Source organism: Silurus meridionalis, chromosome 3, assembly GCF_014805685.1.
Source record: "Silurus meridionalis isolate SWU-2019-XX chromosome 3, ASM1480568v1, whole genome shotgun sequence".
Taxonomy (NCBI): Eukaryota; Metazoa; Chordata; class Actinopteri; order Siluriformes; family Siluridae; genus Silurus; species Silurus meridionalis.
This window is the reverse complement of record NC_060886.1, coordinates 26,431,445-26,445,651: the sequence shown is the minus strand read 5'-3', so window position 1 is coordinate 26,445,651 and position 14,207 is coordinate 26,431,445. Positions and strand designations below refer to the sequence as shown.

At 36.5% G+C, this 14,207-nt stretch overlaps 1 protein-coding gene across 6 annotated transcripts in view; it reads right to left on the bottom strand.

Moving 5' to 3' along the window:
• Positions 1-3,691, bottom strand: part of LOC124383093 (F-box only protein 47-like) — a 14,554-nt gene extending 10,863 nt beyond the window's left edge. The window contains exons 1-4 of one of the 6 annotated variants that reach the window (XM_046845471.1): positions 3,651-3,691; positions 2,791-2,961; positions 1,247-1,414; positions 1,073-1,149 (exon numbers count right to left, since the gene is read on the bottom strand). In XM_046845471.1, the coding sequence (XP_046701427.1) occupies positions 1,073-1,149; positions 1,247-1,414; positions 2,791-2,953 (408 nt within the window). In that variant the 5' untranslated portion in view covers positions 2,954-2,961; positions 3,651-3,691. Of the gene's footprint in view, positions 1-1,072; positions 1,150-1,246; positions 1,415-2,790; positions 2,962-3,070; positions 3,330-3,650 lie in introns of those variants that run through there. The other 5 variants (XM_046845472.1, XM_046845469.1, XM_046845470.1 and 2 more) reach the window with 5 other exon arrangements.
• Between the last annotated feature and the right edge of the window lie 10,516 nt (positions 3,692-14,207).

The following is a 14,207-nucleotide window of genomic DNA, read 5'->3' as shown; positions in this document are numbered from 1 at the left end:
CTGCATTAGATGATCTGGCCTCCACAATCCCCTGATCTAAATACAGTTGAGATGGTTTGGAATGAGATGGAACCAGAGAGTGAAGGACAAACAGCCAACAAGCACTCAACCCCTCTGAATACTATGCAAGACTGTTGGAAAACCATTCCAGGAAACTACCTCGTGAGGGTGAATGACAGAATGCCAAGAATCGAATACTTTGAAGAATCGAAAATATAAAACATATTCTGGGTTATTTAACATATTTTTGTTAACAACATAATGGATGTGTTCAGGATGAATGTGCAATGTTAAAATTAATAAACATAAAGATTAAAGAAAAAAAAAACACTAAAAAAAAAGTGTGTCCAAATGTTTGACTGGTCATATATTGTACAAATATACATACAAAACATTTATTGACTGGTTTAGATTTTTCAAAGACTTCTGATCATCAACACCCTCTACAGTTTACACAGAATAATGTGGAAAAACAAAAAGAATAAAGTGCCTGTCAGGTCCATAAGTATTTAGACATTTTCTTAATCTTGCTTCTCTTTAACACTAAAATGTATTTACTATACAATTATGTGTGCTGAAGAACATGTGAATGAATTGGAGACTAATCTAAGGGGGTTTAACAAAATGATTGCATTATAGCAATTTTTATAATAATTTCTTTATTTTCAGGTTTTAAACTGGGCAAATTAATATAGTTATAAATATAATGGATATTAAGTGTTTAGAACTTGGGTGCAGATGCTTTGCTGTTAATGCAGTTAATGACTAACTGGAACCCATGGGCATCACTAAATTCTTTGTTTTCACCCTTGAGATGCTTTACTGCAGCATGCATTATTAGAGAGCCTGTCTAATAAAATAAAGGACATTAGACAGTGTGATCAGGTTGCAAGTAAGGACTCCAGCAAGACTAGCTATAAGAACATAGCTGAACTCCACACATTTACAACTGATTGAAAAATGCTGTTTGACAAATGTTACACTGATTTACCTTTCTAGAGATTGATTGTTTTGCTAAAATTCTCGACACATTTTTAAAGAAATGTCCCACTAAGACCATAATTGAACCTACCTGTGAAAATGTGTTAGAAATAAACTTCAGCCTTTCTTTGGTTGGTAGTAACAGAGTGCATCTCTTGAACAGTAAACCTGTGAAAAAAATGGACATGATTACCCTTTAAAAAAGAGTTGTTAAATGCAAAACTGATTTGGCAAAAAAAAAAAAGAAAAAAATCTTAAATCATACCAAGGGATCTGAAATGATCAAGTACTGTGTTCAAGTGTTCTGCTTTGTGTGATGTGCAGTGGCTCTTCTTCAAAATCTTCTGGTTCCTCCAGGCCAAAGTAGACACATGGCTCACTACACAGTTACTGATACTTTTCGATACCATGCTGAAAACACTCAGTTCAAGAGCTAAAAAATGAACAAATATATGGAAAGCTTTCAAATTAATTATATATATATATATATATATATATATATATATATATATATATATATATATATATATATATATATATATATATATATATATATATATATATATATATATATATATATATATATATATATATATATATATATATATACTGTATACATACATACATACAGTATTTTTTATGTTATATAATTATTTTTATTTCTATTGTGGTGAGTAAACATAACATCCAGTTTTGTATTTCACTCTTTAGCCTCATTGTTTGTTGCAGGGTCCCAGCACATGATCTGTATCTGATCCAATACAGATTATTGTATCAGATACATACTTTGTACACAGACTACACACTTTGTATGCTGCATAAAATATGATACATGGAATCCAACATTTGCATGCAAGGTACATACAATTCTAAATAGCATTAAAAATGCTAAGAAAACCATGATAACAAACTAGAAATCAAATAATAACAACAAAATGTACATACCCTTCTATTCAATTAAAAACAAAACTATCACCGTTCCCTACAGACACAATTACAGCAAAACCACACAGCAAAATCTAATATTCACAAAACACACCTAACTAAATTACACACATATACATATTCCCAGAAAGCTGCTTTGAGACAATGTCTGTTGTGAAAAGTGCTATAGAAATAAACTTGACTGGACTGGACATGACCTGCTTTAAAGAGGATTAGGTAAAATATCTGACTTGACTTAAGGCCTATAGATCACATTCATTATTCGTCGTATCTAAAAGGACCAATAATTTATAATATCGTGCCTCTAGATGGCACCATAACGTGCAATAATATACACAGTATATAACACAGTTCATTCATAATATTTAAACTACCTGTTGTGTACACTCCCTTGTGCTGCCCACTGTTCTAACCTGTCAAGGCCTTTACAACCCGATGCTTTAAATCCTGTTAATGGTCAGGTAGAGCCTCCATGAAATGGACATGTTTGTCCAATTAAGACAAATAATGTCCAAAGTCTGCGTAATAACAGACTGTAAAGGTGCAAATGCATGTTAGATTTTATTAAACATTTTGCATGCAGTAGCTCAAACATCACTCATTATTGAGGAAAGTTTCTTTATATTGAGTTTTGTTATATTATACACTTTTATAGTTTTATAAAATGTCTAGAAAGAAATACATGAGTGATATTTTTTGAAATGAAATAGAACTGTTTAATCTGTGAGAGAATAAATCTTGGAGCTTTTACAGTGGAGCTAAAAAGACAACTTCCAGAAGATTCATACACACCGGAACTCCTTATAGTTCGACTGTGTGTGTATTTTAAACACACTTCTTGAGGAGTATAGTTTGTGTACTCACCTGTCAGATGGTCCAATATTAAACCAAACACCTCAGCTGGCAGTTTCTCGAACAGTCCCTGACTGGACATGCTTTGGTGATGGATGTTCCTGTGTAGAACTGCACACTGACACCTTCTAGAGCTTCTGCGGTGTGATACATAAGTGTTGGTAAATTTCTTCATAATCCAACCTGATTGTAATGAACAAGAATAAAAAAGTATCACTTGGTCGCATTTGTAGCCTTTAGCTAACCAACATGCTGAACATTCGTCCTCGAGATATGCTAGCTAGCTAGTTACAGTAGATCTGAAAGATGCTGCTCACTGTTGTCGCACCAAAGTCTCTCGCTATAGTATTTTGAATGAATAAATAAACTAACAGCAGGACAATGTAATAATGAGAGAAAAACCCGCCTACTGGTCTGTTGTATTGCTGTGTGTTAACTTTAGCGTGTTAGCAACAAAAGATATTTAAAATCTCTCAAAGTGAAATAAGCCGAGTTACTGATTAATGCAGTACTGCTGCTCACGTGCGCGCGCAAACGCGCCTCGCGCTCACGTTCTCGCACTATTACAGGAGTAACAGAAGAGTCACTCCTGAAGCGCTTCTATAGAGACTCTGAATAACCACAAACTTCATGTTTATTTTCCTACTGCTTACTACTACAAAATACTACTTGTATTTTAGTTTGTACTAACTCTATATCCTTTCAAACCCTGGTACCGTTAAAATGGACATCACACTTTTTTAAAGAATACAATTGAATGCTTTAGTAATATGAAAAATGTTCCAATTTGAATGTTTATGTTCACATTGTATGTGCTTTCGGTGGTGTACAGTAACCAGCATGTGCACTCTGAGTGGTCTGCAGCAACGCACCTTCATACGAAACAAGCTGTGATCCAATGTGTGTTTGGACACCTTTCTATCAAAGTCAGCATTACTCTTTTCAGCAATTAATGTTAAAAAAAAGCTCTATTGTGGGATCAAATCAAATGGGCTAGCCTTCGCTCCCAATGCCTCCTGCCTGCCAGTTTAATGGTTGTCCTTTCTTGGACCACTTTGTCCTAACTAACCCAGGGCCAGTTCTAGCCAATTATATTAGAGTGGGATGGTGCAAATAATAGGTGGGCCATCAGTGTTAGTGGCCCCAACACTTAATCCAGTTCCTAGTCCAACAAACATCTAATTCAAACTAAAACTGAACAATGATAATAAAACCAATTTCGAAAACTGTATTGTATTAACTGTATTTTAACTTTAAACTCCATAAATCATGTTTTTATTGGATCAGATTAGGTCTCAAATAAAATTAAAAATCTAAATCAACTTTAGTACAAAAAAATTGTTTTTCCTCCACTTTTATAGATCTTATATTATAGAACCATTATAAAAAGATTTTTCTTTTTTTCAATTCATGAATTAACCAAAGACAGTATCAGAGCACTATGTGACCACTTTGCTTTTTTGCCACATTTTTATTAAAAAAAAAAATTTTTACCCTCATGTTATTACTTTATAACCAGCAACCTGAAACTTTATTTGTTTTGTTTATCAGTTATATCCCAATTTCTTTTTTTTCTGTCCATCCATCTATTTCTCTATCTGTCTTCTGTTTATCTTTGGAAAAATCCTTGTCTAATAATAATCCCATGTCCAAAGTATTAGTTATGGATTTATCATTGGCCAAGATCTTTATATTCCTATTTCTTTTTTGCAACATGGAGCGATGATAGGAGTTAGGATTCTTGACAGTGTGGAGAAGAAATTCTCGCATGATGCGGAAGACACCAGCTGTGGTCGTTTGCGATACCAGGAAAGATTAAATAATCGGCATAATCAGTACATTACAGAAAGCACACTTTAGGTAATGAGCTAATATTAGCGGGTATGGGGCCTCGTTATTGAAATCGCTAACTGCCCAAACCGGGGCTGAAACGACTAAGAAATGAGTTTGTTTTGGGGCACTTTCTGGGGACTGTGGAGGAGCAGTGCTTGTTTTACAACAATAACACATGCAAGGAATGTGATGCTGCACAACAAACAAATAGTTTTTATGGACTATTCCATTAAAAAAATCAAAAAGTCAACACACCATAATGTGTTAGTTCCCAATATTATATGTAGTCTGAAAATTAAAATATCTCTCTCTCTCTCTCTCTCTCTCTCTCTCTCTCTCTCTCTCTCTCTCTCTTTATAAAAATAAAGCAGTGGTAGTAAGCAGCAGGAAAATGAACATGAAGTTTGTGGTTATGCAGAGGTATGGATTTTGTGACAAGGTTTCTTAGCACAAACACACAACACAGAATGTAGAAATACGTATGCACTTATTAAATAATATCAGTAAGACGTTATTTATGAGAATAGAGATGTAGATATGTTTGGTGTTGGCAGACTAGATCTACAGTATGTAACAGTACTAACACAAAATTGGATTGTGATTGCAAAACAAAATTGCAACTGCAGAAATTATTTTCATTGTGTACATAGCATTTTTTTTTTCTGATACCGAAGCACAACTTTTGTTTTGGTTTTTAAATATAATAACTAAACTGAGGTGCATAAGATTATTGTGAATAGGAGTTTTACTTAAACCTACTTACTTATATTTTAATAATACTTGCAAATAGTACAGAAATGTTGCTTTACAGTAACTATTATTTTGCATTCATGTGCATTTTTTACATTGCAATTATCTAGGCATGTGGGAAACAAGGTAAATAGAGCAAAGATACCTAGACATTTCAAATAGCCTTATGATTATACAACGAGATAAACCAAGTACGCTTGAGCTTGAGGTCATGAACTGATGGCCGTACATTCTACTTCAGGATTTTCTGCTAAAGCGCAGAAATCATGGTTTTTATCAATTATGCAAGTCGTCCAGGTCCTGAACCTGCCCCAGACCATCACACTACCACCACCATGTTTGACTGTTAGTTTTGTTCTTTTAATGAAATGCTGTGTTAGTTGTACACCAAAAGTAACTGGATGCACAACTTTTTGTGGTGCCTTATTCACCATTTTCTTGTACTTTTCAACAATGTCTACTCTCTGCACTGCTATAGCCTTTATATTTATTTACTGTTATATTTATATGTATTACTGTTTCAGTAATTCAATACAAAAAGTGAAACTTTTATATTATATACATTCATCACACACAGACAGATATAAGTTAATTTCTTTTAATTTTGATGATTTTGGAGGTCTGAGGAGGAAAGAGGGGAAGGAACAGTGGTCACTGGAACCTCAGGAGCATGTTTAACTTAAGAGCATGTTTAACTCGACTGAGAGTTAAATTAACATACAGAACTAAGGTTACTTTAAGAAGCCCACTAACAAACCATTAAGCAACCACACCAATCAGAAACTTATAGACCGCACTATATCTCCTCTACCATTTTTTACCTTACTGGTTTTTTAAATCCTGTAATAACAGAAACCTGCAAATGATCTGGACATTGTTATCAAAATGGCAGTATCTAGTTTACTGCTTTATGCTATTTGGCCTCCAAAATGCAAAATAAGCAGGTTAGGGTCTGTGTTCTTGCCTGCGTTTGCCAACACTGAGCCAACAGTTGGCTGGGGTGCTGAAGTAGCACTGTTATTCAGCTCTCAGAATAGACTAAAGAGTGTTTGGAGGCTTTAATAAAGGGGCTGCAGGACCAACATTCACATGAGTAAAGAATATTTAAAAAAAACAATGGTAATCATATTTAGAGAAAAAACTTTTTTTATTCATTTACTAAGTAGTTTTGTCTTTACAAAGACTTATTAAGAGTTCAAGTCTTATTTTAAGATGCACCCCATGGTGAAACATATGTTTAGTGACTCTTGTTAAAGCGATGAATAGACTTAAATCATTTTGTAAAAGATATTGTCTTAGCTTACCTAACCAGAGGGTCACTCTGATCTGTGCCCTGATAAGATTTTTTTTATTTGAAAGTAATAAAAAAAAAAAAAATTATTTATGATTTTTTTATTTATATTTTTTTATTTACATTCAACCCAGCCATTAGGGTTGCACAAGCCTGTGCACTCTTAGTGCCGGTCCCAAGCACAGATAAATGGGGAGGGTTGTCAAACGTGTCAAATCAAATATGCGGATCACAAATCAGAAATTCATACCAGATCGGTCGAGGCCCAGGTTACCAACGACCACCACAGGTATCGTTAGCCAACAGGGAACCGGTGGAAATTGGTTTACTGTTGGCCGAAGGAGGAGAAGGAGAGAAGGAAGACGTCTAAAGAGACAGCAGGAAAAGGAGAAGTGTAGGAGCGTGGAGGTTAGGGTTGGCGAAAGCCAAGGAAAAGGCATATGAGGAGCTGTATGAGAAGATGGACACTAAGGAGAAAGGGATTTGTAGCGATTGGCCAGACAGAGGGACCGAGCTGGAAGGATGTGCTGAAAGTTAGAGCAATAAAGGATGGAGATGGAAATGTGTTGACTAGTGAGGAGAGTGTGTTGAGAAGATGGAGGGAGTATTTTGTACAGCTGATGAATGAGGAAAATGACAGAGAGAAAAGGTTGGATGGTGTGGTGATGGTGAAGCAGGAAGTGGATAGGATTAGTACGGAGGAAGTGAGAGCAGCGATTTAGAGGAAGAAGAGTTGGAAGTGGGTAGGACCTGATAACATATCAGTAGAAGCGTGGAGATGTTTAGGAGAGATGGCAGTGGAATTTTTAACCAGGTTGTTCAACAAGATTTTGGAAGGTGTGAAGATGCCTGAGGAATGGAGAATAAGGGAGATGTGCAGACCTGCTGTAACTACAGCAGAATAAAGTTGATCAGTCACACCATGAAATTATGGGAAAGAGTAGTGGAGGCAAGGCTGAGAGAAGAGGTGACCATCTGTGAGCAACAGTATGGTTCCATGTCATACTGAAACCATACTGTGAGAAAGAGCACCACAGATGCATTATTTGCTTTGAGAATGTTAATGGAGAAGTATAGAGAAAGTCAGAAGGAGCTGCATTGTGTGTTTGTGGATTTAGAGAAAGCGTACGGCAGAGTGCTGAGAAAGGAGTTGTGGTATTGTATGAGGAAGTCTTTTGTGTCAGAGAGGTGAGACTGAGATGGTTTGGACATGTGCAGAGGAGGGACATGCGGTATATTGGTAGGAGAATGCTGAGGAAGGAGACACCAGGAAAGAGTTAAAGAGGAAGGCCAAAGAGGAGGTTTATGGATGTGTTTTTGGAAAGACATGCAGGTAGTTGGTGTGAAAGAGGCAGATGTACAGGACAGGGGGTATGGAGACAGACGATCCGCTGTGGCGACTCCTAATGGAAGAAGCCGAAAGAAGAAGAAGAAGATTTTTATTTACATTTTAATGTAATATGGTAATTAAATGCACTAAATGGATTTAGGTTTTACAGTTTTGCTTCAGTCCAGTTTAAGTCTGCCTGCTTGTCTGAAAGATGCAAAATGATAGGCTGCCCATGTGATTTTTGTTATTAATTTAGTGGTTTTATTTATGTTTAAATGTGTCATTTGCTTGCATAACTGACTATACAAAAATAATAAAATCATCGTGGGGGTTGACTCATACTTTTGAAAAATAACTCATTATAGTGTGTGTGTGTGTGTGTGTGTGTGTGTGTGTGTGTGTGTGTGTGTGTGTGTGTGCTCGGTGAATATTATTCCTGCAGAAGCCTTCAAGTGCTGCTCAAGATGGTCCCCACTGTGGCAGATATCTCTGTGTACTCCTCCTGCAGTCATTGTAAGTAAAATGCAGGCTCTTTTGTCCGCCAAAGTTCTCCACTGTTTTTCTCCTAGCTGTTTATATCCTACACATGCCTCAACGGCAGCGTTTGGGGTTCCGTATGACTCCTTAAGGCTCTTTATCCATTAGATATGAACAAATATAACTGTCAGTCACCTGAGATGGAACCAGTTACAGTTTTTCTAAGTTGCTTTGGAGCGTTTCTTAGAATAAAAAATGAAATTTTCATATTGACTTGTTTAACCTCCTCATCATTTAATCGAATGTGTACAAGTGTCTGCTGTTTCCTACATTATCAGTTGTTTATGTTCATGTTGATCAAAATACATTATACTGGTTTCACCTGGATAGTTTTAACGCCCAAAACATCTCAGCATCAGTTCATTGTATAAGTCATTGAATGCAAAATGGTTAAACCAGTTCTCATCATCTGTCATCGAAATTTTTTTTTTGTAAATGTGTTCAATTGATGAATTGTGCAGATGAATATTGAATGTCACTAATGAAGGCGAGTGAACGACATCAGATCAACCAATAAACAACTAGTTTTCTAAAACAGGTCAAAGGTGAATCTTGTAAACCTTCAATTAGAGAGTGAATACAGACAGAGTAAAACAAAGAATTATAAAGTCTTAAAATGGATGAACAACTAAGAAACAAACAAACACTTGTACAGTACAGTAAAAGTGTAAAGTGTCTTTGTCACTTGCAATCAATATAAATCAAATATGCAATCAAATTAATACATTTTTACATTAATTTGATTAATGTATTTCAAATTAATAAATTTTAAATTTTGTGCATTTTCACTCACTGTGATCCAAACCATAGTTTATATCAAGAAATACTGAAACTGTACACCATCATACTGACAACACGACTCAACATTTTCATGATCTTGTTTGTCATAATGTATTTTTGATTACAAAAGTATTACTGAAATGAACAGAGGCTTATTTTGCTAATTTGCGTCAGTGCCATTTAAAGATTATTCAGATGGAGTTTAAAACGACTAAAGAAAAAGTAAAAGTTTGTAATCAAAAATAGCAATCGCAGATGCTGGATAAAAATTACATTATACCTTCATTTTACTGTATAGAGCAGGCAAAAATGTTCATTATTTCAAATAGTGGGTCAGTGTGTTACTGTAATGTAAATTACTGAATAAATTACTAAAAGTCTTGGGTGATTTAGTCAGTGTGTGTATGAGTTATTTATAATACAATTTTAATCTTACTCAAAACTTACTCAAAAACTCTTACTCTTATTTAATTCTACAAAAATTTACTTTTTAAAGAAATAAGAAAAACTTTATCAAAGAAAATTATTATTTTACAGTGTTGGTTAATTAATTTAAGGTACATTTAAAACGGATACAATGTGTTTAAGTTGTGATTTTATATATATATTTATAGATCACATGCTGTACATATTACATGTTTATCTGCACTTGATATAAATTGATATAAAATACACTTCCACATTATCCATTTGCTTTTATTTTGATTCATTTTATATCTCCACTTGACTTTTGATTCTTTTTTGTCATTTGTAATAGATGTAGGGCAGGGCTACAAAAGTACATATGTATAATACATATAAATATGTATAGTATGTATATGTATATTGTAATAGCAGCAGCAGCTCCTCAACGTCTGTGAGAAACCAGGTGAGAATAAATTGGAATGGCAGCAATAGCGTAGGCTCAGCAATGTAATGCTTCATCTTATAATCTGTGTGTGGTGGAACTTACATACAGCACACATAAAGTAGTAGAGTGTTTGTGTCACAGAAGAGGTATAGTGTGGGAAATAATTATTTGATCCCCTGCTGATTTTGGTAGTGTACCCCTGCAAAGAAATAAACAGTCTAGAATTTTGAGGGTAGATTTGTTTTAACAGAGAGAGACAGAATTATAAAAAAAGAAAAAAAGAAAAAATAAATATTTTGTTTTCACTTGAGTGAAATAAGCATTTGATGGTACCAATTTGGCAAAAAAATGGACTCCCACAGACCCAAATTAGTGCTGTCCCTTTATCAATATCAACTCATTATGTGTATAAAAGACACCTGTCACAGAATCAACCTTCTCCATTCAAACCTCTCCACCACCATGGGAAAGACCAAAGAGCTGTCAAAGGACATCAGGGACAAGTTTGGAGCAGAGAAATGCTGAATATGACCCCAAGAACATGTACAAGGCCTCCAAAGGCTATTAGATAATTAGATTGTTGCCTTGGCCACATGTTTTTGATCATTGTCATGCTGGAAGACGATCCACGACCCATCTACAGTGTTTCGGCTGAGGCCAGGAGGTTCTCACCCAAGATTCTACAGTGCATGACCCTGTTCATGTGGTAAAGTGGTAAAGTCCTCCAGTACCCTTAGCAGAGAAACAGCCCCAAAGAAGAATGTTTCCTCCTCCATGTGTGACACTGGAGATGGTGTTCTTGGGGTCATATTCAGCATTTCTCTGCTCCAAAAATGGCGAGTCGAGATGATGACAAAGATCTCAATTTTGGTCTCATCTGACCACATCACCTGTCTGCCAAGCCTTCTCTGAATCCCTCAGGTATTTATTGGCAAACTTCAGACAGGTCTGAGCAGAGGGACCTTGGTGTGTTCCTAATGCGACTGTTGTCCCAGCTCCCTTGAGACCATGTCATTCTGGGCTGATCCCTCACCTTTGTCAGAATCATCCTCACCCCACGAGGTAAGATTTTGCATGGAGCTCCAGGATGATTGACTTATCTTGTATTTCTTCCATTCTCAAATTATCGTGCCAACAGTGATCTCTTACTTATCAGGTGTCTTGCTGATTTTCTTGTAGCCCATTCCAGCCTTGTGCAGATCTACAATCTTGTCCCTGATGTCCTTTGACAGCTCTTTGGTCTTGCCCATGGTGGTGGAGAGGTTTGAATGGAAGAGGGAGATTCTGTGACTGGTGTCTTTTATACACATAATGAATTGATATTAGAAGTTCTTTTTGAAGAGACAGAAAGATATTCTGTCTCTTTCTGTTCAAATAAACCTACCATAAAAATTCTAGACTGTTCATTTCTTTGAAAGAGGGTACATTTACAAAACCAGCAGGTGATCAATTACAGTGGAACCCGGTTATCTCGCCCTCGGTTATCTCGACAACCCTAATAAGTCGACGTTTTTGAAGTGGAACCACCAAATTCTCGCTTTTGTAAGCATTTTTTATCAGTTATGTCGACTTTTTTTATGTCGCTGAACCCTGATATCTCGAGCACAAGGGGGGAAAATTTGCAATTTAACGCCGGTTATCTCGGTGCAGCCGCAGAAGAACTCGCGAAAGTGGTGAAAAAAAAAGTCTTACAGCTGCTACAGGTGTTGTATTGTATACTGGTGAATCTCTGCTGTTAGTTACTGCACATATGCATTTTGTTGTTAAATGTTATGCGATGAACGGGAGGCGAAAGCCGCGCTTTGCGGCGCGGAACGTGTGATGACCATCCAAAATCATAGAATGAACACCGACAGGATCGGGGGGAATCCGCGGTGCGCTTTGGGAAGAAAAGAGCAGCCGTTGAGAGAGTGCCGTGGGAAGGCACGTACCAGGATACACATGAGCGATAACAACGACCGCCGTGAACCAACATATACCAACACGCCGAAGGGGGCGTGGCAGGTGGATTCCTGACAGATAAACATGTACTGTATGTACATTTTTATAGCATGACTTCATCAAACAAATCGCAGCAACGCTGTTGTGTAAAAAAACCCTTCAAAAACACGTGCATGCACATTCTCATTTATTAACGCACATCATGTACATAAAGAAATTTCAAGCACGTTAATATACTGCCGCCATTTTGATTTTCGTTTATCTCGATCATTGGTTATCTCGATGCTTTTTGGCGACCCCCTAGGACATCGACATAACCGGGTTCCACTGTAATTATTTCCCTCACTGTATATAATAATTGAGACAGCAATAGAGGTAAGACAATGACATGTGGCAGCAGCAGCAACAGTGTTTATGTTAGATGGATTTCTGAGCTTAATTAAGAGCCTGCTTGCATCAAGACAGGAACACCATGAACAAGGGAGTAAGCCCAATTTTTTGAAAGTTTAGGGCATATCAGCTATCCTGTTTTGTTGGCAAGTTAAACGTTTACATACGGCTGATAGCAGCAGCAGCTCCTTACCCTCCTTGAGTAGTTGGATTGTAATAAAGGGCATAACAGATACAGCTGAATGAAAATGATTGAGTTTTAAAGAGTGAACAGTGTGAGGTTTTATGAGACCTTATGCTCTTGGAGTGAGGAGTTTCTCTTTTATCAGAATCTACATACTGAATTTCTATCCTCTATCTACCAGAGAAACCTTCTAATTAGATTTTGAATCAGTAAACACATAACATATTAAGTATATTCATAAACACACAGACTCTCTCACTTAAACCCACACCTGTGAAATAAGTCCTTCCACACTAGTCCATCTTGTCATAGAGGGTAAGACATGGTATAGAACAGATGTACAGATCACTTTTAGAAAGCCAAATACAGTGCTAATGTTTTGTGTTTGGTAGCAGGAACTCCACATTGCCCACCTTCTTTGTAAAAAAATATAGTAAATATACACAGACTCCACACAGATTAGTGCTTGGAACTAAATTAAGTTAAACTAAGAATTTATCCAAGAATCCAAGAAAAGTTACTAAAGAATTAATCCAAGAAAAGTTGAATCAAAAGCCAGGGCTGTGATGTTAAAAAGAAAAAAAAAACAAATATTAAAAAGAAATTAGGCAGAATTAAGGAAAAATTATGAGAGGCATTATGGAGAATATGAGGAAAAAATCTTCCACAAAGTTTGGGCTCAAACTCTGAGATAAACACTGATAAAAACATAAAACACTAAGAACTTGTGTTAATGTACTTCCACATCAAGAGTGGTACTGAAGTGGTCCTGCTTGATCAGCACATTCACATATGGGAGGTGTAGTCTCTGCAGAATTCAATTCAATTCAATTGAGTTTTATTTGTATAGCGCTTTTAACAATGAACAAAATGGCTTTACACAGATAATGTGGTGAGTAAAAGTGAATATGTTCTTTATAAGTAAGTTTGTCCCTGATAAGCGAACTGGTGGCGACTGTGGCAAGGAAAAACTCCCCGAGATGGCATAAGGAAGAAACCTTGAGAGGAACCAGACTCAAGAGGGAACCCATCTTCATCTGGGTTGCACCGAATGTAGCAGATATACGATGTTGCGGGGTACAGTGATGATGATCAGAAGCGAGAAGAAGTCCTGAGTCAGTGTAGCAGACTGTTGACATTAACTACAGTCCAATCCATCCTCAAAGCGCCCGTTCTTACTCCAGAATTTCATGGAACCACCCAAGGCGTTGATGAGAAACCATCCCAAGCTGCACAGAGTGGCCTCCAGAACAATGCAGGTGCTCTATGGGGAACTTGCTATTGCCAGCAGCCACTGGTTCTGAATGCAGATTTGTCTTGTACTTGCTCATAGTGGGTTTGGCTTGTTCAAGGTGTTCAACATAGCTATGTATACTGAACAAAATTATAAACGCAACACTTTTGTTTTTGCCCCATTTTTCATGAGCTAAACTCAAAGATCTAAGACTTTTTCTATGTACACAGAAGGCCTATTTCTCAAAAACAAAACACCCTCCCCCCCAATCTGTGTAAATCTGTGTTACTGAGCACTTCTTCTTTGCTG